Source organism: Anser brachyrhynchus, assembly GCF_964034855.1.
Source record: "Anser brachyrhynchus genome assembly, chromosome: 2".
NCBI classification, from domain to species: domain Eukaryota; kingdom Metazoa; phylum Chordata; class Aves; order Anseriformes; family Anatidae; genus Anser; species Anser brachyrhynchus.
This window is the reverse complement of record NC_137695.1, coordinates 10,145,515-10,171,537: the sequence shown is the minus strand read 5'-3', so window position 1 is coordinate 10,171,537 and position 26,023 is coordinate 10,145,515. Positions and strand designations below refer to the sequence as shown.

At 38.5% G+C, this 26,023-nt stretch overlaps 1 protein-coding gene across 4 annotated transcripts in view; it reads left to right on the top strand.

The window, feature by feature from the left end:
• The window catches only part of PTPRN2 (protein tyrosine phosphatase receptor type N2), a 645,529-nt gene that overhangs the window by 556,833 nt on the left and 62,673 nt on the right, over positions 1-26,023 (top strand). For all 4 annotated transcript variants that reach the window (XM_080579571.1, XM_080579572.1, XM_080579573.1 and 1 more), the window contains one exon: positions 2,842-3,036. In XM_080579571.1, the coding sequence (XP_080435697.1) occupies positions 2,842-3,036 (195 nt within the window). The remainder of the gene's footprint in view (positions 1-2,841; positions 3,037-26,023) is intronic.

Sequence of the window (26,023 nt, the reverse complement as noted above, 5' to 3'; positions counted from 1 at the left end):
ATGGCGTTGTAGATGAAGCTACATGAAAAACCCCAAGAGGGGGCAAGATGGTCAGGCTTAGCGGAGGGGTGGCTTTGATAAAGCTGTAGGTGTCCCTAGCACGTGGGGATAGGCAGGTTCCTCAGCCTGGGCTGGCTGGGACTGGGGGAAGGAAGAGTTGCCAAGGGCCATTAGACCAATCTAGAGATTAATTAAACAAAAAAATCTGTTTACAGGCAGGGAAAAACCCATTGTCTTGGTGATTTAAAACACCAATCAAGAAACTCCGTGGTGTTTTTGCTGCAACTCTGATTTGACCTTCCTGTTTACATTAAACATTTTTCTGGCGGTGTACAGTGACGTGCTTGCTTTGTTTAAGGTATTTGACAGTTACAACAGTTCTGGGAATAATTGTTCTGGTTGTATATATGTCAGGAAAGAAATCCTTTGGTATCTGAGATAAAGTTAATTTTTTCTTTAAACTTATATTTGCCATGTTTCTCAACCTTACCATCCTTCATGAGGACCATTAATGTTAAACTGTGGCTTGAAAACAGATTTTCTTAGTAGCATATTAAATAATTTGTCCAAAGCATTTTTAGGGAGGTTAATCTAATCTAGAACCAGTTGGTTATAATATTACTTCTTTTACAACTTACATTTGCTAATATTAATTTCTTAGAGTTCACTTGTTCCTGATTCTTTTTTGTTAGCAGAGGTCTGTAATCCTTTCCACAGCAACCACTTGTAAAAGCAGAGGATTATGACTTGGGGCAGGATATGAGCAGCAGGAACAGATCAACTTAAAAACAAAGATCCTGTCTGAGTACAAATGCTATTGTTAGTAGAGAGTTGGGGTGAGTCAAGTGGCAGGATGTCTATTAGAATAAGACAAATTCATATTTACGCCACATGGCATGCTAGCCAGAAGACACATCCTTTCAGCAGTTGTGTGATAGACTACATATTTTTATACCTTTTACTTTTTGTAGTTTTGTCTAGTCCAGTAAACTATTACCTCTGAGAATGGCTGGTATCTAAACATCTGAACAGCTTTTTGGTTTTCTGCAGATTTATTTTTCTGTCTAAAAAGCTTCCGCACTGTTATGCTTTTCCCAAAATCTGCTAAAAGTAGGGATTTGAAATTACACTACCGCAAGGTCATTCCAAGGTTAGCAACAGCCATTCTGTACTATTGCTGTCTTTTCTGATGACGTGTGTGATCCTTCATAAAAAAGGAGGAGAGGTTTTTTTCCTTTGGCCCTATATTCAAGGTTTGTTGTTGCTGTTTTTGTTTTCTAATATTTGGCCTAAAATAAATAAAGTTGATAACGTAACTAAGAAACTAAGGTACCAAGTGACAGAAAACATTCAAGTGGAAGTGAGGAAAAAACCCTACATTTTATAAATACAGAAAACTTCTACATAAGCACCTCTAATGGCAAATCAAACAAAAGCTCTGGTAAAAGGCAGACAGATGGAAAATGTTTGGATGGGTCTTTAATCATTGCCACATTGAGGCAAGAGAAGTCTCAATGCTTGCTACTGAATGAATTAGGATCCCTCTTCAGTGTCCTAAAGTTTGCAAGGTCAAAAAAAAAATACATACTCCTCAAGTTACATTTCTAACTCCCATATGAAAAAAAGATTTTATTGCAGTTGATATATGGAGTTTTTTAGATCATCCTACTGATGGCACTTGGGCTGTAACTGTATTATCAGTCAATAAGAAAACAAAGGCCCCAGCATTTCAACAGTATGAATTCTTCAGACTGTATTATTTTGTTAGCCTGAGGCAAGAGGCTGCGCTCTTAGGACTCGTCTGTGCAGAATGAGTAATCCGAGACAAATGTGCAGCCACACCGCGTGTGCAATATGTCCAGATCCCATGGACTAGCCTCTCTTGCTGTGCAACACAGGCAGCCAAGTGTCTCTCATGGACAATAGACATATGTTAAAAATGATAATTTTATTATAGTCTCTGAGATTTTACCACACATAAGTGATTCTAAGAGCATTATAACAATCACAGCATAACTGTGGGTCTGTTTATCCCATTAGTCAGAATTTTGTACTGTAGGGAGTTGCTTTTACCAGTAGGATTTTGCGTTATGTAACCAGAATTCTGTATTTTTACATGAATTCTATGCACAGGCACAAGTGAAAATATATATTCACAGTGCAATCCATTTTGGTGTTTTTACATGGCTTGCATTAGAGTGTGTGATAGCTTGAATTTTCTCTGTTTGCCAAAGCTGCTTAAACAATACAATGACAGATTTCTGTTTTTATTCTTCATTAATGTCATTCTTCATCCTCTCTGCCCCACATCAGGGAGGAAGCGTTGTGAGTTTGCTATTTTAATGAAGAGAAATGATGCATCTATCAACTAGAATTTATAGTGGAGGGCACATCAATTCAGTTGCCTTGAGCTTGCTGAGTTTGCATATTCCGGGCCAAGCAGTGCTCTCGATTACTCCTGTGCAACCCCATTAACTTCAGTAGGTTGCACAGTTCAAAAGTTGCTGCGCTGATCGCAGGGCGGTGGTAGGGGAAAAAAGGGAGATCTGTTCGGAAAGTCAAGCTCCAGAATATTATTTTTTGTTATCATGAAAGGCAATAGGCACACAGTCGTAATTAAACTTTTGAAAGGTTAGGAGAGCCAGCATGTAGTAATTTCATTGAGTATTTAATCTTTGTAGATGTGCAGAACAGAACAGAACAGACAGCCTCCCAAAAATCACTGCGGTGAGGGGGAAAACACTTCTAGCCCTGGAAACATATTGTAAATCATATGTCTTCAGTAGAGTGTATCCTGTAATTACTCTTAACCGTAGGTTGTTTCTTCCTTTCTCTCTCTAGGAGCTATGCCGTCAGCGCATGGCAGTGAAGACATCTGATCGCCCGGAGCCGCTGCACGCCTCTCGAATCAATAGCGTTTCTTCACAATTCAGCGATGGGCCCGTTCCCAGCCCCTCGGCCCGCAGCAGCACCTCGTCCTGGTGCGAGGAGCCTGTCCAGTCCAACATGGACATCTCCACCGGCCACATGATCTTGGTAAGGTGGTTTTTCTTCACGGCACGTGCAATGTTGTCAGAATGCGAGATGCCTGCTCAGCTTTTGGCAAGAGTTAACTTTTAAAGGAACGGAAGCTGTCTGTTCACACATCAAAAGTGTTCCTGAGCTTCACTGGTAAGCTTAGCCTTGTATAATTAAAACTAAGAGGATTTTTATTTCCATTTCTTTCTCATTGTATTGTTTATTTTTCTCTCTGGGGAATATTCTTTTATCTCGGACATACAAATTTTTTGTGTGCTTGCTTTAAAAAAGATAAGTCACGCTTTGTCCTTTTGTGCTATTAATTTATGTTTAACTCAGCTTGGACAACTGAAGAAAACTGCTGAATTTCTGATCAGCTTCCCTCTTTTTCTTGTGTGTTGTTATTGTGTAGAGGTATCTGAGCTGAGAATGCAACAGAATATTAGCAATACGGAACATTTTTTTTCATTACTGTTTGAACGGAGAGGGACCTGAATTTTGAGACTAGCCTGAATTTAGTTATCCTTATCAGGATTTCTTCTAAGCTGTATCTCTTCTATGTTTGAAATGATACAAATATCTTCTGTTAATGGGGTCTGCATGGGAAAACTTGGGTTACTTCCAAACATGACTTGCAATTGGTATCAGTGTAGAAGATCGACACGTGAAGATCTGACTGTATGTATGCAGCAGTGTTAGCAGCCCAGGACAGAGTCTAGTGGTTGGGACTTGCTGTTTGATTCTGTCTCTCTGTCACTGGTAGCGTCCTGCTGGGAGAGCTGGGGAGCAACCCCCTGGGTTTTGTGCCTTATTTTCCTCTTCCTTTAATTATTTGGTGTCTTTGTAGAGTACATTGAAATTGGCTGAGAAGAAGCTAGGTGATGGTGAAGATAATAAGTCAGGTGTTATTTTGCTTCCTATATTTGATTTCTGCTATTTATTAGTAGTACTGACCTCATGTAAGCACCCATTCCAGTTGGTAGCATTGCCATGCTTTTGGAAACTTCCCTGTTGTATTTATGCAATTCTGAAGTTTTACAAGTGCTATTTCTGAGAAGGAAGGTTCTCTCCGCGATGCCATACTTTTGGGTCATAGTTTTTCAACTTCTTTCTCTTTTTCTGGATTTATTTTTGGGAGTACAGTTTTCTCAGATGCTCTGAGGTCTTTTAAGCCACCTCACCTAATGGAAAATGGAAATGAAGGTAGGTAAAACCCAAAGAGCTAATTTGACTCCAGCCACATTACTGACCTTCTTCAGCCTTGGTCAGGTCAGCTATAAAACTGAGCAAAAGCAGGACAGGTTTGAAAACCAGACTCTTCATACCAGTGTGTCATCCTGAGTAAATACTTCTTCCCTTGCCCAGTCTTTTCCCCCCAAAGACTTAATTAAATATTGTGTTAAACACTGATACGCAAGTGTGGTTTGGAAGGGGAGCAGCAATGGCAGAAAATCATGTCACAGTTTCTACTGTCCCACTTTTGCCTAACTAGTATAAAATTAACTTGATTTTCACTTCATAGTTAACTGAAATGCTTGAGAAAAAAAGTACTCTAATTGTCCAACCTGAAAATAAATACAAATTCCTGTGGTAAGGTTCTAAGGCAGTATATTTCTATGGAAATAAAAGCAAAATTTCCTATATAGATGGAAATACACATCTGATATTTCCAAACAATTCCTACTACTTTAAATTGAGCAAATTTATTTTTGATTATATTATTAAGAAAAATCTTTAAATAAAAAAAAAATCCCAAGTTTAAAGGAGAGAAATTTGCATATGGGAACCACGTATTCTAGATATGTAAATTTCTGCAAAATTGCAAGAAATAATTTTTTCTTATGTCTGCGAATAAACTTTAGAAAAGGATGAGGTTGGACAAGATCACTCTTACGGTGTTCAGTGTCCATAATTCAGTCAATCCTATTTAACCCTGAATGAACTCATACATATGTTAGCGATCTAACAGCATATGTTATATCTTAGGTGGTGGGGGTTCAGTGAAGGGTAAAAGAAACACTGTAGTGTCTTGAGAGTACAAACCACACAGAGAGAATAAAAATAGTTAATTTGTTTAGTCTAAAGTGAACAAACAAAAATCAGTGATTCAGGGGAGTCTGCGTGTTGTGCTTTGAAATATGGGATGGGGAAAAATTGTTCTTAATGGACACAGATGATACAATTAGGAAGAAAATATGGGTTAGAGTCGAAAGGATGCATTTAGCTTGGATATCAGGGCAAGCCTAATAGGAGGGTCAGGCAGGCAGTGGGGTTGTTTACTTAAGGGAAGTAGTTAAACCATAAAATCAAGATTTGATGAAGGCGAAGCTAGGCTAGGTTTACATGGGAAGATCAGCATCATGCAGCTACAGCACTAGGGCAGATGATTGGACTTGATCAGAATTGCTCATGTTTTGTGTCACTGTGGGTCACACTGAAACTGGAGAGCTGACCCAATTTATGTTTTCCTCAAAAATAAATGCATGTATCTGTAATATTTATTTGCCTGAATTTCTCTCCCTCTGGAGACACAGTAGCTTGTTGAACTTCAGCAATAAAAAAGGCTCAGAGATGAGTTTTTCCTCCCTTTGTCCTGCATCTACAAGTCAAGGGGAGTGAGGAGTCCCGCTTTGAAACTTTTAGATCATTCAGTGCAAGAAATTTTCCAGTTCTTCCTATTTCCTTGTGCCAAAATCCTCTTACCTTTTGAATTTTTATGGATATTTTTCATGAAAGATATCTCAATACCTAAAAAAGCAACAAGAAATATTAGCAAGGGGCCCAGTAAGAATGGCAAATGCCATCTGCTTTGCAGGGTAAATGCACTTATAGCTCTGTAAATGTGTTTTTCAGCTCCACAGTGTGCAGCGAATCAGCAGTTAGTGGAGTTAGAGTTCCTCAGTCTTTATTGTTCATAGGTGCCAAGGCCTCCCCAGAGAACGTGAAACAATGGATTACTGTATAAAGTGGCAGCAGGAAATATTTTATTTTGATATATAAACAGAATAAGCCTTTAATGGAAATAACTTGGAAGAAATCTATCTGCAACTGCTGAATGACTCCATGTAGTCCCTTTGTTGCTCACAGGTACTGTTGGTCAGAAATGCTTCTGTAAAGCTGATTTAGTTTGCTGGAAAGGAACAGCAGGTTGTACCTGAAATGTTGTCCAAAACGCCCGAAACTTGAGTTTGTTGGAGTTGGTGGTTGGCCACAGGTACTCCTTTTTTAGAGGACTGCCTACTTTAGGTTAGCCAATCATTTATAGTACTCAAGGTCTGGAGAAACCAGGAATCTTCCAAGCCGTGTGCTGGTGGGGCAGTCTCCTCACTTAGACTCAAGTCAGTCTTTCAAAGAAAAAATCTGCATTTCTGTCAGTTTCCTGTACAGCAAAGGCAATATCTCTGTACTGCTGACAGTAGCATGAGGTAGTTTATACTATTGGCAGTAGAAAGTAGGGAGGACTCGGGAGGCCCAGAAGGACGGTGATAACAACATTCGGAGCTTTTTTTCCTTTTTCACATTCTTTTTCCTCATACTTGCAGCAGGAGGATGGCCCATATGGCACTTACTGATTCCATCATCTTTCTGAAAGATCCAAGCACTTTGGAAAGTGTAATTAGAGGAGCATGTTTTATGCAGTCGTGTTTGTGGCGCTGACTGGCTGGTTTCAGCATCAACAACAGCAAAGATGTGCCCTCATTTCAGTCACCGTTGATTTTGCATGAAAACAATTATTTTTCAGAAGGTCAGAGCAAGGGAAAGAATAGAAACTCGGAATTGGACATCCATCCACTTTATTCCCATATGTACATCTATATTTCAAGTGCCAAGAGAAGTCCTAATAACATGCCACACTTCCACTGTAGTCCAGCAAAAGGACCAGGGGGTTTTGAAGGTGTCCAGGAGAGATTTAGTCTACTTGACTTGGGCTCCTAATTGATACTTACAGTTTAGGCACTTGATGAAGTGTTGTTTCTGACTTGATTCCATAAACTCACTTTCTAGTTGGTGAAGAGAGTGGGTGGCTATGAAAGTCTCCAGAGAATTAGGCAGACAGAGGTCTTCTCTTTGGAGGCCTCTTGTTCTGCTTGCACTATCCCATTGACATACACAACTTCACAGAATCACAGAATGTTTGAGGTTGAAAGGGAACTCTGGAGGTCACTCTGTCCAACCCCTCTGCTCAAGCAGGGACACGTAGAGCCAGTTGCCCAAGACCATGTCCAGATGGCTTTTCAATGTCTCCAAGTATCTCCAGCTTAGATCGAGGAGTCTCTTTTTTCATGCTCAAGCACAAGTTCAGCACAAGTTAGGGAGGTTGTATCCCTATTTGTATTGTTTGCTTAAAATAATTATAACCTTAATTTTTTATTTTTTATTTATTTTTTAATGAAGAACTGTGCTGCAAAAAGGGAATGTATGCATTTGGTAACATTTTGAGTTAATTATCTGAATACCATGTATGAGAGGGAATTTGCAGAAGCATAACTTATTTTCTGTGTTTTTTCTTTTATTACTTTTCCCTTGTAAAGAAAGACATGCAACATTTGAAGTATTATACATAAACTAGAGTTTCAGAAAGTGTGAATTTCCAAAAGACCCTTTTTGGTAGTTGTTTAAGCTGGAAGTCTGAGGAGTCTTCTCTCTGAGGGTATAAAGCTGGTGAACTATCTGTGATAGTTCTTTCATACTCTACTTTTCAGAAGGAGAAGAAAGTATTGTAATGGGGCTGAACGAGGTAGTGGGAGCAAATGAACTAAAGACTGAAATCAAGGGCCTTGTGTGGAGGAGGTGTAACGCCACTTGATCCTCTTGGCAATATGCTTACAAAACCAAAAGGACCTTCCCCATAGAGAAGGAAAGGATGGCCTCATATAAGAACTTCTTGTCAAAGGAGAGTCATCTTTTGGCCTTTGAGCACCTCCTGGGACACAACCCCATCCAGGGGGACATGGGACAGAGACCTGCTGCTGGGAAACCAATCATAGCCAAGATGTAGAATTTTGCATCCAGTTTCATTGTTATGCTTAATCAATGGAAGACTTGCTGTGGGACTGAGAAGGGTGACAAAGAGGGAATAGTTTCCAAGGTTGCACCTGGGGCTTTTTGATGACATTGGTATCTTATAGTCTCTGCATGATAACTTTTAGATGGTTAAAAGCAATTTTCCCCTCACTCTTGTTTTTTAAAATAAACCTTGTTTGAAAATGAACTCTGTGGGTTATAGATTTTCTTTTAATTGAATGTGGAAGAGTGTGGAGTTGTGTGATACAAGATGCATTCTAACAAGAAAGAAGTGCATGTTAAATCCTCCACTACATTTTGTTGAAATTCCTAGATTTTACTCTTAAAGATGTAATAAAAGCACGAGCAAAAGGCATCTAAATGCACTTCTCTAAATAAAGAGACAAATTTCAGGATGTGAGCGCTGTGCTAGATGCAGGTGTACTTTCCACCTTCAATTTAATCCCTATGCACACAAAACATTTCCTGAATGAAGGAGCATGATGAACAGTATGTGAGCATACTGCACTGCCTGGGGACACATGCTGCAGGCGTGATTAATGCTAGCAGAGACAAAGGTGAGGAGTACAGGTAGGGAAAACAAGGTCTTTGTCACAATTATGGCATACTTGATTATTTAGTGTTTTTGTTTGATTGTTTTCTATTTTGTTTTTTTTTCCTTCTACCACCATTATTTTCGCTGTAATTCTTCATGAATTCAAAGACTATAAATACCCTGTTTAAAAAAGCTTCTGACTGAGAAAACAAACAAATAAAAATCCTCCCTCACATGGGAAAAGAGAAAAGTCAGTGGCAAAGTTTAGTTAAAAGCACGAACTCCTTACACATGTACTAAGTGGATCTGAATCCCAGTTTATTTTTCAATTCCACCAGTATAAATAGTTGTAGTAGTCTCACAAAATGCAAGTCCCAAGAAGGCTTTGGACCTAAAAGCCATTTCATCATGGACAGTCAGACTAGAGAAGCCATGTGGGAAAAAGCTGCTGTGCATATAGCATTACTCAGTGACAAGATAGCCAATATCCCCCAAAGACATAAATACTGTGGATGGGAAAATCTTTACCCCTCTCCCTGAGTTGTCACGTTTTTAGGAACAAGCAGAGCTGGTTGCCTCCTGAAAGATTTTCTGCTGATGAAATGGCATTTATCCTTTCATTTCCATTTTTTTGCCTCCCGCATTTTTTAAATCATTTGGAGACATTTGCTTCTGTTTGTTTAAAGCCAGGACTTGATATACAGGAGCAAAGAAAAGCTACAAAGAAAAGTACAAAAAGTCTTCTTGCATAGAAAAACAGTTCAACTAATAGAACCATAAATCTAATAAATGGATGTATGTTGTACATAGATTTCTCCAATAAAACTCAGAAAACATATTCATGAACATGTTACCCTTTGATTCTTCCATTTTTATTTCTGTTTCATGTTCAGTTGCCTCCCTTTTTCTATATTAATCCTGTTGAACGGTCCTTAGGAAATAACGACAATTACAGAGTCAGTGTTAAGTCAAGAAAAATGTTCATCTTGAATATTGTACAAAATTAATTTCAAAATCTCTTTTTTCCCTAAATTTTTCCCTGTTGGTTATTTTTCCCAAATGTATTCATGATTAGCAATAACTTGCCAAATTTCTGTGACTACATCCTCGTCTGGTGCTTCACAGTGAGGTGTTTATTTCAGCTTTGTACAAGCTGCTTTGGTTGAACACTTTTAGCTATCGTGTACCTTCCCGTTCCTTAAAAAAAGAAAAAAAAGAAAAAAAAGGCTTTTAGTAGAAAGATGAAGAAAGCATCTCTATTAACATTCTAGAGTGCTAATTTTAAAAGTGTGACATTGGGAGAAATATTTGTTATTGAACTAGCTTGTGCAGCTATATGCACAAGTAAAAGAAGGGATCATTGCCACAGCTGACACAAAACCTGGTGGCTATCTGATTTTTCTGATTCTCTCAGGTTCTCTCCATTTCTAGTGAAGGTCCAATTGGTGTCAAGACAAGACTAGTACCAGTTGTAGCAAGTAGCAAAAGAGGTGATAGGAGGTTGTTTAATGAAAATAATTTGCTTTTTGATTCTTCAGATTGAAAACAAGGGATGTTCCTTGGTCCACAGCTGCTTTTAAAGTCTCACTAGTGATAGAAACCAGAGATGAACACTCATCAAGGAGGCTACTGGTCTTTTCTTTTGTCTCCAGACTTATCCTAAGTAACAAACTATTTTTCTCTGTATTTGTCCTATTGTATCAAGTCATTGATAACACAGTGTAGCAGATGTAGCAGTTGATCATTTTTGGATCTAACAGGTGAAAATGCCTATTTATAAGGAGAAGGGCACTAAAAAGAAGGTGGTTCAGAAGGATTTCTCAGGCAGGAGTCCTGGGATGATAATACGAGTTATATATTTCTGAGCTGCTAGCAGAGTTCAGGCATTGAAAGGGAGTGAATTTTGACTCATTGTGGGATAATGAAAGGGCTCGTGCAGGTTGCATACATGATGCACCATTAAGATCAAATAATGTGTAGTAATGGGACTAAACTTCAGAGCTTCTGAAAATACATGAGTTTGGGATGAAACTGCAGTTAGCTTAGTGGTACTTATAAAGAAGGGATATCACTTGGGGGAATGGTTTTAAACTGAAGGAGGGGAGATTTAGATTAGAAGTTAGGAAGAAATTCTTCACTCAGAGGGTGGTGAGGCACTGGAACAGTTTACTCGGAAAAGCTGTGGATGCCCTATCCCTGGAGGTGTTCAAGGCCAGGATGGATGAGGCCCTGGGCAACCTGATCTAGTGGGTGGCATCCCTGCCCATGGCAGAAGGTTGGAACTAGATGGTCTTTAAGGTCCCTTCCAACCCAAACTGTTCTATGATTCTATGATATCGTATTGGCACTGTGTTTTTGCACTAACATACCAGTTGCACTTTAAGCTACCCAGGAAGTCTCCAGTGGTATTTTGGAGATCTTCTTCTCTTCTTGTGGGCTATACCAGCAGAAGTTATTGGAAATGCTCTGGTTAAGATGCCACTGAAGACACCTTAATCCATTGATTCAAGAGTCTGTTTATGCTCATCTTCAGGGCAAGATTAAAAAATATATACATACATACTTCACTTTCTGAAATTCTTTCTGGGATAAAGCCTTCATTTGGCAGTGTTTTGTAAGTGAGGTATCTGAATTTGGGTGATATTTTGAAAATTTAATGTGTAGGACACAGGCAAACTGCTCTTGTGATGATCAAATTTTACATATGCACCCACGACACAGCTGTGGGAAATTTTCTAAATAAGGAGATAAACATTAAAATAATCTGTGAAGTATGGTTGTGGATGACATAGTATTTGTGCTTTATAAGAGAGGACTGTGTTATTTTTTTGGTCAAAACCAGATAAAGTGGAAAGCTATTACCCTCAAATATTCCATCATCCCTAGCATGTCTTTATAAAACACACACTTTTGCTATGAATTTCTCTCTTTTATGTAAGTCTTTTTTTTGTTTCAAGTTGGGTTAATATCTCCTCATTTTTTCTAGTTGATAGCTCTCCCTCTATGGTGTTTTATCTCTCTCATCCTCTTGTCCTAAAACTGTGTGCTGGTGCTTCATGAGGTTGCCCAGCTGGCCAAAAGAAAACAAATCAAAGGTGGGGAGAACTAAGAGTTGCCCCTTGTTTCTGGCTGCTTGCTGTACCATTTCATTGAACTAAGAATAGAAAGGAGGGGTGACAAAGCTCTCACAAGCATCACCTCCTTCAAGTGTGACTTGTTACTGCTCTGGGAATTATTCCCTGCCCTTTTCTTACTGGAATAGCTACGAGGGCTGGCACCAGGGTCCTAAAATGTTTCTGCCCTCAGTCTGGTTAGTAGTAAATCCACTAATGTCTGTTGAAGATGGTTGGTTTCTAGATTCGGCATGTCTTTAAAAAACATTTCTCTGACCATGTATCACAACCGTATTACTTTAAAGATTAATTATGTAAAGGTTTTCCTACTTTTGACCTGGCTGTTTGTACTATCTAAAGCATTCCCATGAATATCAGTAACCCTAATGTGCAGAGCAACTAAGCTCCTATAGCTGTCACAGTGCAGTGAATTGAAGTATGCACCTGTACTTATTTGATTAAATACATGCATATGCAACTCATTCCTTTAAAGAATAAAATAAAATAAAATGAAATAAAATAAAATGAAATAAAATAAAATAAAATAAAATAAACAGTGTCTCCTTACTGGATGCATTATAGTTAGACTCTGAGATTGAAGAGAATCTGATCATTACAAAGGCATTTAAGCATTTTTGCTTTAAAATTAAAAAGATTCTGAACGTGAGAATACAAATAGTCAGTTAATTAGTACTGACTAGTTCTTACATTCTTTTCTTATTTAATTTCAGTGGATCTTAGCTAGTTTTTTTAAAAAAAAATTAAGGAGCAACAAGACATACCATGAGTTGTGTTGTTGCTGTCATCCAAATTCACAGAAAGAAGAAAACATATTGAAGAAATTTGATAAGACCAGGTGGTCTGAGTGAATAATTTTCCTTTCATTAACATATTCCCCTTATTAACTCTGTAATTAATTGTACATAGCTAAGGAAAGCTATGGAAATTGCATTTTGAGATGTATCAAAGCTGACTTTATGCTTCAGACTTCCATGCAATTTACTATTAATGAAGCAAGAGATGGAGGCCCCAAATCTATAATTATTACTTACTATTTGAATGACAAGCAAAGAATTTTATCAGCACAGTTTCAAATGAAAGGGGATTAACAGCTAATGTTGAAATTGTTAATCTTTCTTATTAAAATAATTTTGACGAGAGTGTTTAGCCTGAAAGAGGTTTCTGGAACATCATTTACCATTAAAACAGCTATTTTCTGAAGCTCAGTATGAATTTGTCTAAGTTTGACAGCAGGGTGCAAATATTTTTTAAATGAATGAATATTTTATGGGAGCTAAGGCTGTTCATGTGTGAGCTGATGCCGAGCTGCTTGCTGTGTGCATATTCCTGGAATGTGTAACAGGGTGGTAGTACAATATCCATCTTACAAAAGTAAAGATGTTGACTGAGATAACAATGGAAAAAAGCCACAGCACAGCATCTGAGAACTGAAATTGTGCCCCAGGCTGCATCTGCACAGTGCTGATTAGCAGGTGGGAGCTGTGTCAGAATTGGGCCCCAGATCTTGGTGATATTTTAATGTGACAAAGCCTATAATTATGTCTGGTAACATAGTTATTTCATGTTTAGATAGGCCTTCTTACTCCTTTACGTTGTGGTATATTTTCAGTTTTCGTATATTTTTACCATTGTCATGTATCTTATGATGAAGATATGTAGTAGTATCAGTATCAGTAGTGGGCACTTGCAACCTACATATATGCTTGTGTACCAATATCATATACAGTAATGATATCCTCATAGAAATATAGATATTTGTGAGCTGAGACATATATAATGTATATATCTTTCAAATGTTAATGAAAACTACTTGACATTTCAAAAATTAAAACTTTTCCGTGAAGTCTCCAGTTTTCATCTCTTACAGAAGCACACAATTGAAGCTGACAAGGTTGTTGTCATTGCTCAGGATGAGGAAATTGCAAATATATAGTGACGTAAATGGTGAAAAGCAAAGGAGTGATAAGTTACAAAGTGTAATTTGCGGTGGTCTAAGCCACATAAGGACTGAAGGAGATATATGTTAAACAACACTATTCATGTGCTTGCATCTCATTAAAGAAGAACACTAATGTAAGAGATGTCACATGCCTTTATCAGTGACAAATCTTACCAGCAGAATATATAGAGATCACTTAAATGCTTTGATTAAGACACTATATGTGCAAGTAGATGGACGTTGTATAAAGATACCATCAACACAACAACCCCCATATACCTGCTCTACCAGGAGGCTGCTCTGAGCTGTACCTCTCTGGGGACTTGTGGGGACTTCTCTGGGCTCACTCAGAAAATGAAAGGTTACAGAGTGAACCTAGTGTTTGTAGTCCTATACTGTTCCTTTGCAACATTCTTGCAGGGATATGGTAGCAGGAAGCACCATAGACTGTATGTATGCTTCATTCATCAGGCAAAATCAAAGGGTTTTTAGCTTAAACATAGCAGTTGGTAAACAGCACGCAGTAACAATACCGGAATAAACACTTTTATTTTAAGAGCATGTTTTGTATGTATTATAATTACATGTTGGGTCAAGGACATAAAGATTTCTTCTTAATCTGTAAAAATCCTAACACTCCGTGTAGACCACAACAGTACAGCAGTCACCAGGCCAGCTTGGTAGGCTGTAGTTAAGAGGCAAAATTTGTCAAGGATGAAATTATTGACAAATCCTAAATCAAAACCTTCCTGTACACAGAAATGTTTCTGGTGCAGGTATTTATCTACTGCTTTCCTTTAGTAGAAAGGCACCCAGAAGAACTGATTTGTTTAACCACAACTGCCACACAGAAGCAGCAACATATAACCGCTGGGCAGTGCTGGCTGATGGCCGTTGACTTAGTACATGTGTATCTTAACTGAATTTTGGGAAACTTTGTCCTTCAGGTAGGATTTGGGAGCCTGAAATGAGAAGTTTTGATTAAAGCCACTGGGAGCCTTTCAACTAACTTCAGTAACCAAAATAATAATAAGCTGACTCTTACATAGCACTTTTGATCAGTAGGTTCAAAGCTCTTTTTAAAGGTCAGTATCATTATCGTGTCTCTTTATTCTAGGAAGCTCAGGCACGGATAAGGAACTGTCTGACCACGACTAACCTTAAGGTCAGAAGCAGAGCCAGGAGTAGACCACCATTCTCTGGTGTTCCAATGCTCTGTTCTCACAGCTAATCATATTGGCTCTAATAAACAAGGGATCATATTGAAGGGTAATATTTTTGCCCTTTTTTGTCCCTCATTAGTCTTTTTTAAGAACATGAAAGCATGACATGAAAGAATATGGGAGTTCTGCACCTGGGTTTGTCATATTTGATTCTGCAAGTTTAGTTTTGGCCTCATTATCTAAGAGCAAACTATTCCGTGTTTGGAGAGCTGGCTGAAAGATATTAAACACACAGTGGAAACGTTATGAAAACCAAACCAATGATGTGCAGTCTACGGTTAGTTATCCCTGTGATGTAAAAGGATGCCATGTACTCATTTTTGGGTCTCTTCTAAATTTATGTTTTCTAAGTTTTCTTGAAGAATATATTTTCAATCTGCTAGATCTTAGCCATTGCACACATGCACACACATACCACAATTTTTTGGTTCTTTAATTTTTCTCCTTCTGTTTAGCAGTAAGTAGTACTTGTGCTGTCTGCTCAAAACTACTGCTGTCAGTGTTTTCTCCTTGGTTCAGCAAGCAAAGAGAAATGTTCCAATGAAAAGGCACAGAACACAGGGAAATGTGAACAGTTACTGGTTATAAGCCAAATAAGCTTCTTTCCATAGCATTGTTTGTTTGGTTTATGTTTGTTTTGTTTTTCTGATTTTCTTTCTTATCAGTACAATGCCTTCTTTCTTCTTTTTACATCTTTGTTGGCCTCTACAGCCATCTCTTGGCTTCTTTTTCTGTCCTCTTTCACATTGCATTACCTTTATTATTTTCTTTTTGCCACTTAAAATATTCTCATCTGTAGATTAGACCAGTGTTCCTCAAACTTCTTTACAGTTTGATCTTTTACTGGCTCATATGCTGTCAAGTAAACCCAAGAGTCCAAGGAATAGGTAAGATGTCTTCAGTTTACTTCTAAAGCTTTTCTACCACTACTTCACAATCCCTTTTGAATGCTGTCATGAGAAAAATAGTTGAGAATCACTGAGCTAGGCCAACCTCGCCTGAAAATCTTGTGGAGCATAGATTAAAGGTAACCTAAAAATGGGATATTTTCTGTACATTTGAGAGCTGAGTAGATACCAGCTACATCTTTCTCGTGAGCAGCATTGCTTAGCCTCCTACTGTGTGGTGGTTCAGCCATAGCCGTGAGTGTGACATGGAAAGGGGAGGGCCTGGTGTGTCTTCTCCCACAGTTGTCCCTGAAAGTACTGAAAGTACTTCTGAAGAAAAAAGAGTTTCTTTGGTGCTTATTGTCCTCACTGTCAGTTACTCTAGTTGGGTTGCTTCTCTGCAGGTAGAAACTTTCCCTACACCACAAGAGGAGAGTTTGGGTTGCTGGCTGGTGAATGGCTGAGACTTCATCTCCCAAGATAGCTACATGGGCTGAGAAAGCTGTGGGTGGGAAAGCTTTCTCCTATGAAAAAAGGCTGAGAGAGCTGGGGATATTTACCTAGAGTAGAGAAGGCTCCAGGGAGACCTTCTTGTGGCCTTTCAGTGTTTAAAGGGGTCTTGTAAAAAGGATGGAGAGGTACTCTTTTACTCAGGTAGATAATGATAGGACAAGGAGGAATGGTCTTAAACTAAAAGAAGATAGATTTAGATTAGACATTAGAAAGAAATTCTTCACTGTAAGGGTAGTGAGGCGCTGACACAGGTTGCCAGAGAAACTGTGGATGTCCCATCCCTGGAGGTGTTGAAGGCCACAATGGATGGGGCCCTGGGCAACCTCATCTAGTGGGTGGCATCCCTGTCCATGGCAGAGGGATTGGAACTAGGTGATTTTTAAGGTCGCTTCCAACCCAAGCCATTCTATGATTCTATGACAGCAATTTGCAAACATAGATCTTCCTAGGTCTGGGATGTAGTTCCAAACTGGTCTTTGAGTGCTAAGATTTGACTATTTGTGGAATTCGAAGTTTCCTGGCTCTGGCTGTTATGCGAGTTTTCTAAGAAAAAAACTGATTATCCAGTCTGTTCTTCCCATGCTTTTTCTCACAGGTGACCATATGTTCACTTGCATTTGTGTGTATTCTGCAGCTAGGCTGTGGATATAGTCTGGGTTGCAAGACTTCTTAGATATCATATTACAAATTCTCAATTTTCACACAAAACTGTGTGTGTTTGTATATACAAACTCACACTATCAATTTTTATACCTTAAAAAAAAAAAAAAAGTAGAGGGGTTTTCCTTTGTGAGTCATGATTTGGTCCTGGAGGAATACTGTTTCACTTTTATTCACACATTTAAGAAGGGTAGTAAGAGTATTGCTCCTTATCCCTTTGCTCTAAAGGGGATGTTATATCCACAAAAATAATATTTTCCTTCCACCCTCAAGATGGCCACTGTCTAGCAGAGCTGTAATTTGCCCAACTATCTATAAATCACATCATGTGCTGTATCACTTTGATGTACTTGGTCATGGTTGCATGGGTTTTCCTAGTCTCATTATCTCTGAAGAACTTGACCGTGCTTGAAGAAAAGATTATTTTTAAACATGACGTTTTCAGAATTCTATATTTATCTCCTGGTAATTTTTATATATAGTAAATGAAGATGACTGTACTAGTGCTCTGAAAAGAAACACAGACTTTAATTCATTAAAATCTAAATTTGCAAATACAGTATCCAACCGGGAACCCAAATTTAGATGCTTAATTGAGTTAGCAGAGCTTGTAGAGGAAGAAGGCAGGGAATTTGGTTTTGTGTTTTCAGCTAGGTAATTAGTATGTAGTAATATATTTTTAAAATTTTCTTTTCAGAAAACAACATCATTAGCAGGCATATAAATAAATCAGATATGTCTTGGATTGTGATATGATGTTCAAACCATTTGTAAAAATATATACTGAAGAGATAATCTGAAAAGTAGGTTTAATGTCTAAGAAGAAAATTAAAATTTCCTGTGAGATTGGAATTGGATATCCAATATTTACTGTAGAGTTCAAGGACTTGACTTTTGTTGGTGGTGGTGGTAGTTTTGTTTGTTTGTTTGTTTGTTGCAGTTTTTCTACTACTTTTTATTCAACTGTATAGCTTGTGCTTTTGCTGTTTAACAAAACTACCAAAAGCTCTTCCCAAGACGCCCCATTTGAAGAATTCAGCTAACACTGTCCTTAGTGTCAGTTCGTACAGTGCAGAATTGTCTTTAATAGAGAGGTTTGGGTGTTTGTTTTGAATTTATTTTTGGTTTTAAGAAATGTTATATCACATGCTGTGAAAGAGCAGTATTTGACTATGGTCTAGCCCCCCATTTTTCAAAATAATATTCTTTTATTTAAAGCCTATTAATTATTTAAGAGTTTTATTGTGAAATCTACTCCAAGAAGTACAGAAAGACTGGCAACTGATTTTGGCTAATTCATCTTTTACATTTTTATTACTTAGTTTGGCATATCTTGTACAAATAGAATCTAATGTGCATAAATTATATTCCTGAATTTGTCGACCACTTAAACCTTCTGCTTCTAAACAAAACAAAATAAAAGAAAAAAAAAGAGAACAAACAACAAAAAAAGTCATAATTCCATTAGAATTAGAACATTTGGTATGTTCTAATTACCAAAATATTATCAGATATGTATTCATGAAGGCTGCATAATCCTTAGTTCTTTCTATAAACACGATCACGAGAAAAGTAAAAAACAGTGGTCAAGAAGACTGAGCTCTAAATTTCCCTGCAAAGTAGCTGTGTTAGAGGCATATTCTCTGACCCTGGGAAATTCGCTTCGATGTTTCCGCCCTTTCATTTTCGCATCTGTGAAGCAGCGATGATACTTGCCTCCCCTGCAGAAGAAATGTGAGTACTTTCAGACAGCTGGACAGAAGGAGCTATAGAAATACGGAGACTGTAAGGGAGCAAATTATATTCCTTTTATGGTAATCATCTTCTCCTTTTTGTTGAGGTTTATTTAAAGCAAAGTAATTGCAGGGGTGAAACTTCATAGGCATAATTTAGATTTCAAGAAAGGGGGTAAGGAGGAGGAGATGGAGGTGGTAGTATTTTAAGACCCAAAAGACACCATTAAGTAGATGATAATCCTTGAGAAGAGTTTCTTTGTAGAGTGAATTTCTTTCCCTTCTGCTATATTTAGGAAAAGCTTGGTAGAGTATTTCATAATTAAGCTATTTTTTTTAATGTTTAATTTCTTAGTTATGTTTCATTTCAAAAGTATACATGCTTCCGTTATTCCCATCCTGAGCAATGTTTACATCACGTGTATTTTCCAAGATTTCCTCCAGAGCTGAACGCCTGCAGCAGTCCGCACCAGGTTGTATCCATGCATTTCATTGGGATTTCATTGAGCACCTTTGGCAGCTGGGAGCTGTAAGAAAAGGGATTAGCAAGTGTTTGTCTGACACACAGTGATCCCAGCACCTGCTGATTGGATTGAAGTAATCCTTTTACAAGTTACAAAACTCTATTATCAGAGCATTAACAGAGGGGGAGGCAGTGATATATGCTACATCAAGGGTATATTAATTTAGGTAAACAGAACATAGGTTGCCATTTAATGTACTTGTGAATTACAGTTATTCTCACAAAAGTTGCACAGTAGTCATTTGGTGCATAATGTCATACGCTGCTAATGCAAGGATGTTATTTCTCTAGAAACCCAAGGGCAATTGTTTTGAATTATTTTAGATGGCATGCCTGAAGCATGACTGTGCTCTCCGTGTACATGCTTAGTTGTTTGCAACAATCTTTACATCTAAAAATACAAAGTTGAAACTTTGTAATGTCATTTTTTATTGTTGGCTGACATCACCATTGAAGGTTATTTATTTCCTAATAATACACCTGATTTGAAACATAGTGAAATTATTCTTAGCCAGACTGAGTAGTTGCCTTGTCAGACAATTGCCTCCCTCTATGTTTTTAGTTTTCCTTCATCACCTACCTTATAATATGTGATATTAGTAGTGGTTAATGCCAAGCTACAAGTAAAGCTGCATAGTAGCTTTCAATACTTAATTTAAAAGGCTTCAAAATTACTCTTTTCACTGTTGTATTCAGATACTGAGAAATATGAGAAAAATTAGATCAAAATGTGTTACTTTAGTAATGTCTCCAAGCACTGAAGAATTAAAATATTTTCTCAGCATATTTTATAAAGACAAAAAGCACGCCTCAGGTTTTTGTTTCCTAGATTTTTTTTATTTGTGGTTACCTTAGACAGTTCTCAATTATAACATCAGGAGATCCAGAATAACATGGTACAAGTGAGAAGGGAAAAAAGGGCCTCCATTATGAAAAGAGTTGACAAATCAGATGATGAAATCCTGGCTCCAGTGAAAACAGGATTATTGCCATTGACATAAGTGGGTGCAAAATGTTCCCCAGGATTGAACGTATGTGAGAACGTATAGCCAGATGTTAATTTACTGAAATTTCTTCCAGATATGAGTTCTGTGAGCTACTGACAATGAGTTCCCACAACAGAATTTTGATTTTATTTCATTGATACTTATTGTGTAAAGTCACAGTTCTCTACAGTTAAAATTGAAAACTGGATTTGCCATGTTAGAAGTAAAGTTCGTGCTTTTAACAACAGTTACAGAGTGAAATCTGATATGGATCATCTCTTGGGAGCAGGTATATGCTCTGCATTATTGCAGGTTGGTTGGATCAGATCGTCAAGAACATCCATGTTGTTTTAACAGAAGTGCAACTATTGGAGAAAACTGGGATTTTCTTACTGTGTTGGTTGATTGAAGGAACTATATTGATTGAGGTAGTGCTTCTTGTCTTTAAATAAGGTCTGCTTTGTTAAGCAGGAAATGTAGGTAAGAAATGGGCATTGTATGGTCTGGTTCCATGCTTTCTTTCATGGGCCACCACTGTGAGTATTCTTCATGGAAGCATGCGTGGTGAGCTTGCAGACATCAGTCTCTGCAGGAGCATCACAGCAGCTCAGAAGACTTGACCTTCTGTATACAAGGAAGAGCCCAAAGTAACTTCAGTAGTTCTGTGAAACTGTGTTAGGAGATAGAGGAAATGCTTATACAGTGTAAAAAAATGTCTGTGTGGTCTGAATATGGTTCTTTCAGGATTCTAATAGTGACACATCTTAGGGAGCTTTATTCGAACAGTACTGGACAAGTGTGGGTGCATGAGAATAGAAGAATAACGTAATCATAATTTTAAAACAGAGGAATGGGGAGAAGGAAAGAGAAGAGAAATGTTCCTTTCTATTGCTATTGCATGAGAGCAGACTCCAGCCCTTGAATATAATGGAACACATATTAAAAAAGAAATTGCTGATTATCTAGGGAGAGATTTTTCAAGGGCACAAAAGAGAGATAAGTGTGAGGGTCTCATTTAAGATGATGGGGAAGACTGGAGTCTTTCCTTTGTGTGTTTGCTAATCTCCTCCATCCTTTCCATTGAATAACTGCACAATGAGTAAGAATGTGCATAATTTTATAAAGACTAAATCTTGCCTGGACAAACTTGATTACTTTTTATTTAACTAAAATTACAAAACCAGTAGATGAAGTGAAAACAACAGATGTAATATACCTAAATTTTAATAAAGCCTTGAAATTGTCTCATGAATAGTTAATTGAAAAATTAATGTCAGGTTTTTTTAGAAGACAATTATATGGATTGAAATGTGGCTAAAGGATGATGCACAAAGAGTAATGATTAAAAGCTATATGGTAGTGTCTGGCAAAGTACAGGAATTGGTGTTAGATACAGTTGTATTTAGCTTTTTAAATAGTGATCTGGAAGTGGATGGAAGTGACTGAATGACTTTTACGAATGGTATCGCACTGCAAGGTGGTGCACAGAAGTGATGACAGAGGGATAGTCCAGAAGCTTGGAAAACACACCTGAAAACATGAAAGCAAGGCCTTGATATGGGTAATCAGATAGGGCTCTTAAGTCTCTAACTTCTGTAGTAGGGCAGGGAGATGCTATGAGTGGAAAAAAAGTGTGAAGCCACTAGTGGTAAGGTATTAAAAGGAAGGAATCATGTGCTGTGTTGAAGGCAAATTGGATTTACACAGAAAAGTGTAATACACTTTACATACAGTGAATAAATATAGTGAATGAAAAACGCACCGAAGATGGCAAAGGTTTAAGCAGAATAACAAAACTGCAGAGAGCAATGTAGCCTACAAATTAGCAAGAAACAAAGCCAAAAAAATCAAAAAAAAAAACCTTTATGTAAGTCAGTAGGAGAGAATAATAAAATTGTTTCAAATATAGTCTTTCAGTGTTTATTGCATTTTTGCAGTTGCTATGTAATAGCTAAGGCCAGTTATCTCCCATCTACATCCCTTCTGAGGAAGCTGGTGAAGCACCATGGCATTGCCTGGCCCCCGTAGTCTTCTCTGTCCCCACCACCTCCACGTGGCAAAGCAGGACCAGCTACTGCTGTTGAAAGATTTCATTTCTCTAGAACCTGCAGCATGTGCTGTGCTGTTCTGGGGATCCAGTGAAAAAATGAGGAGAGGAAGGGCAGAGGGTCTCACAGCTTTTGCTGAGGATGCCTGTTTTGGAGGAACTGATCCCTCTGGAAATTATACGTGCTAGGGGTGTGTGAAACTGCTCTTCCTCTCACCCTATTTTGGGCAGTTCACTTTTTTTAATATTGTCCAGGGAGCATATAGCAGGATGAGCAGATGCTCAGCATGAAAAGTATCCCAGGCCAACTGGGATTTATGATGTAGACTTATTTTTCTTAGTTGGAGAAATAGTACATTATGTACCTGGCAGCAATGCTGTGCTCACCCATGTGCCTGTTCCCTGCTGAAGTAGCGAGGCACAGAGCAACAACAGCTTAGATGCTGTCACATCCAATTCTTGCTTTGATTTCCTCTCTCTACCTTCAGAAAAAGCAATAACAGTTTCAGAGCAGTGGTTCTCATGTTCTTAGGTGAAGGGTGTGAATTTGAGTGGTCACTGTTCACAAGGATTAGGATAATGTCCCATCCACTTCTTCAGCTGACATTTGAGATTGAATTAGACCTGCCAAGGTCTGTCAATTTAAGAGTTCCCTATCTTTTCATTAAAGGAGACATCCTCAGTCAGGAAAAGGGTGTCTAATCAAGTACCGTACTGGAATGTTGTCAAAAACAATTGCTTTTTGAAATAGCTGAACATCAGCTAATAAAATAGGCATTTTAAAAACAAATAACTTGACAAATACAAACCATAGCATCTCTGAAGAAGGTGTTTGGAGATAGAATTTAACTGTGATATTTGTTAACCTTAATTTAGCCACAGAGCAAGCATTGGATGCCACTCCTTGAGTAAAGAAAAAAGTAAAGGAAAACAAAGTGGTTTGACACAATATTACAATATCAACTGACAACTCAGGAAGTTTTACCAAATCCAAGCCAGGCCATTGTACTCTTTGTGCCCATAGACTCATAGAATCATCTAGGTTGGAAAAGACCTTCAAGATCACCAAGTCGAACCATCATCCTGACCCACCGATTCCCATCAGGCATGTGGAGTCTGTCTTAGCATTTGCCACAGGTACTGGTTCTCTTGGCCAGAGATTCATTGTCCCTGGGATGTTTCTTCATCTTCTGGCTGAAAGCTAATCTGTTGTCTTATGACTGGCATGTCTTACACAACATATATAGCTTTTACAGCATGTCCCCTCTCCACGTACATTGCTGGGAGAGGGCGTGACTTTGCATCCTCCTTAACCCCATGAAATGTTTGGTAGTGAGAGTATCTCATCTGTGCATAGAAGAGAGAGTATAAACTAGGCTGTCAGTTGTCCTTGCAGGTGAGGCCTTGTGGAAGGAAAATTAAGACTCAATGAAAATTAAGATATGTCAGGAGATCTAGCCAAGCAGGCAGTTGTGTTTAAATATTAGTATGTGCTTGGGATTACAGGACATGTCTTGATGTGGGCATCTTGGTGAGACCAGACCTCCGCCCTTTGCTTTGAGGAGCTTTGCGGAGCATTACAGTAATGGTGGTGACAACTCCTATTTATTTTGCCTGCTGCTGTGGGACAGGGAAAATCATGCACATGTTTGACATGTTGGTAATGAATTTCTTTTGTACCAGCCAAACGCTGCAGAATGTCTCGTGAAAACATCCTAATTAAGGAGTGGATCTGAGTAGACACACAATCTCTAAAATATCAGAAGTTCCACTCAATTTAATGTACATCCAGCAGCTCCCACGAGAGCATTTCAAAATCACTAAGCTTCTGTTTAGCAAAATGGGGATGAGAGCAGGGGCTCGGAAGGACTGTAAATGAAAGATTACTTAACTCTGAGGGAATTGTCTGACTTCTGAATGTTTTCGAGCAGTCTTCTTTCTCAGTAGCTATTTAAACATGTGCATAAAGCAGATGTTCATACTGAGCTGAGCCTTCCACAGGTCCGTTCAAATAGTCAAATGCTTTTCAAGATCTGTCAGGAAGTGTCCTGTGAATCTGATCCACGCAATGCAGGTGTCGAGACTACATGAAAAGTGGCTGTCTGGTGAAAGTAAAGATTTCAGTGTGTTCTCATTTATACTTTCATGTTTAAAACACTCAGGATTCCCTTAAAAAGGAAGGTAAAAGTAAAAAGTTTTCCTTTTAAAGAAGAGGTGAGTTGTTTAAAAAATCATATCCACTAAAAGCAATCAAAATACCTTAACTATGTCATATTTAGCAATTTTATTTTATTTTTAAAACACAATCCTTGAACTTATGAAACAGACAACTAAGAACCACCAGGAAGCTGCTTGCTATGTGCAGCCCTGCCATAGGAATCAAACATTCCTGAACCTTTTCCTACAGTTTCATGGACCTCACAGTATTTTGGAAAGGTTTGGTGTTGGCAGACCCATGTATCTTCATAAAACGTCCCTGAAGTCTGTGAGACATTGGTGATGGGCATGTCAAAGTGAATCAGATTACAAAACTGTGGTTTAAAATGGGGAAGATCTGGTATCTGGTCCTTGGCTGCCTGATCTCTGCCTGCCACATGCAGAACTGCTTTCCTGAGGCAAGAGTCCTGGCCCCGTGGTACTCTAAGATTTCACCATTTTTCCCCCTTTTCCTCATAAAAAAATCTTATATGTCTATATCTCTGTGTAGGAGGGATTATCTTTTTCTGATTTCGTTCAGTGTACAGGTCCAGGCACAGATTTACCAGGAGAAAAGAGCAGGATCTCTCCCTTTCCCTAGCAGCAACAGCCATTTGGCAAGGACAAGCAAGCTGTCAGAGGATGGGATCCTCCCAGCAGCCTGCAGCTTAGGGCTGGGCTCACATTTTCTGACTCCCTCCCCTAACACGAGATGGGACCACGCAGCTCCCTCGGCTCCCCATCAGTCAGATCAAGGCTCTGTCCCCTGACATGCTTTTTGCTTTGTTTGAGCAAGGTAGCAATCACACAGTAGGTGTTTTGATTGTATCTAGGCCACCACTATTTTCTACCTCCTTCAGAAACCCTTCTTCCAACGCAATATGTTTCTGTGTCCTTAAAGAAGCATTCAGGTAGTCTTTCTGGAAGCATCACTTCTTTAATTGCTTTTCAGAAATGGGCACGATTTACAAATCTCGTATAAAGATGCACACCTGTGACAAACCTTGCACAAGACCAAGCTGTGTCAGAAGGTCTTTTGTAACCAAAAAAAAATCATTCCAGCTGCCTGCTTCACCTCTTTGGTGGGGAGTGCAGTGAGTGACAGCTTTAGCAAAGCTCACGTTTGGCAGATGAGTTTGGAGCTTTTTGCACCTTCTGTTAAACATGCCAAGAGGGCAGGATAGCCTTCTTTCTTTAAAGTGTGTCTGGGAAGGACTCTTCGACATAGCAGAGGTGCTCTATGGTTTTCTAAGCAGTTAAATGGCTTTTTATACTTTTTGGTGATTTTTTTACAAGGATATTTTCAAGACAGCGTCAGTATATGCTCCAGCAGGAACCCCTTGTACTAACATGGGGCCCTGAGGCACCCACAGCTCTGTTCCTGACTCCCCTCCAGACCCTCAGCTTGCCCCCTAAACAGCCTGTCCTTTTTTGAGTCTGTTTAAGGATGTTAACTCAGCTTACCTTGTAAAAGTAGTTTGGAGTTTACTTTACAAATATGAACTGGGTGTAATCTGTAGTTTTTCTGCTGCTCTGAAAGGTAATTTGGCTGCATAAATAGACTTGCAAGTACCAGGTGATACTTTTCTTTATCTGATTGTTAA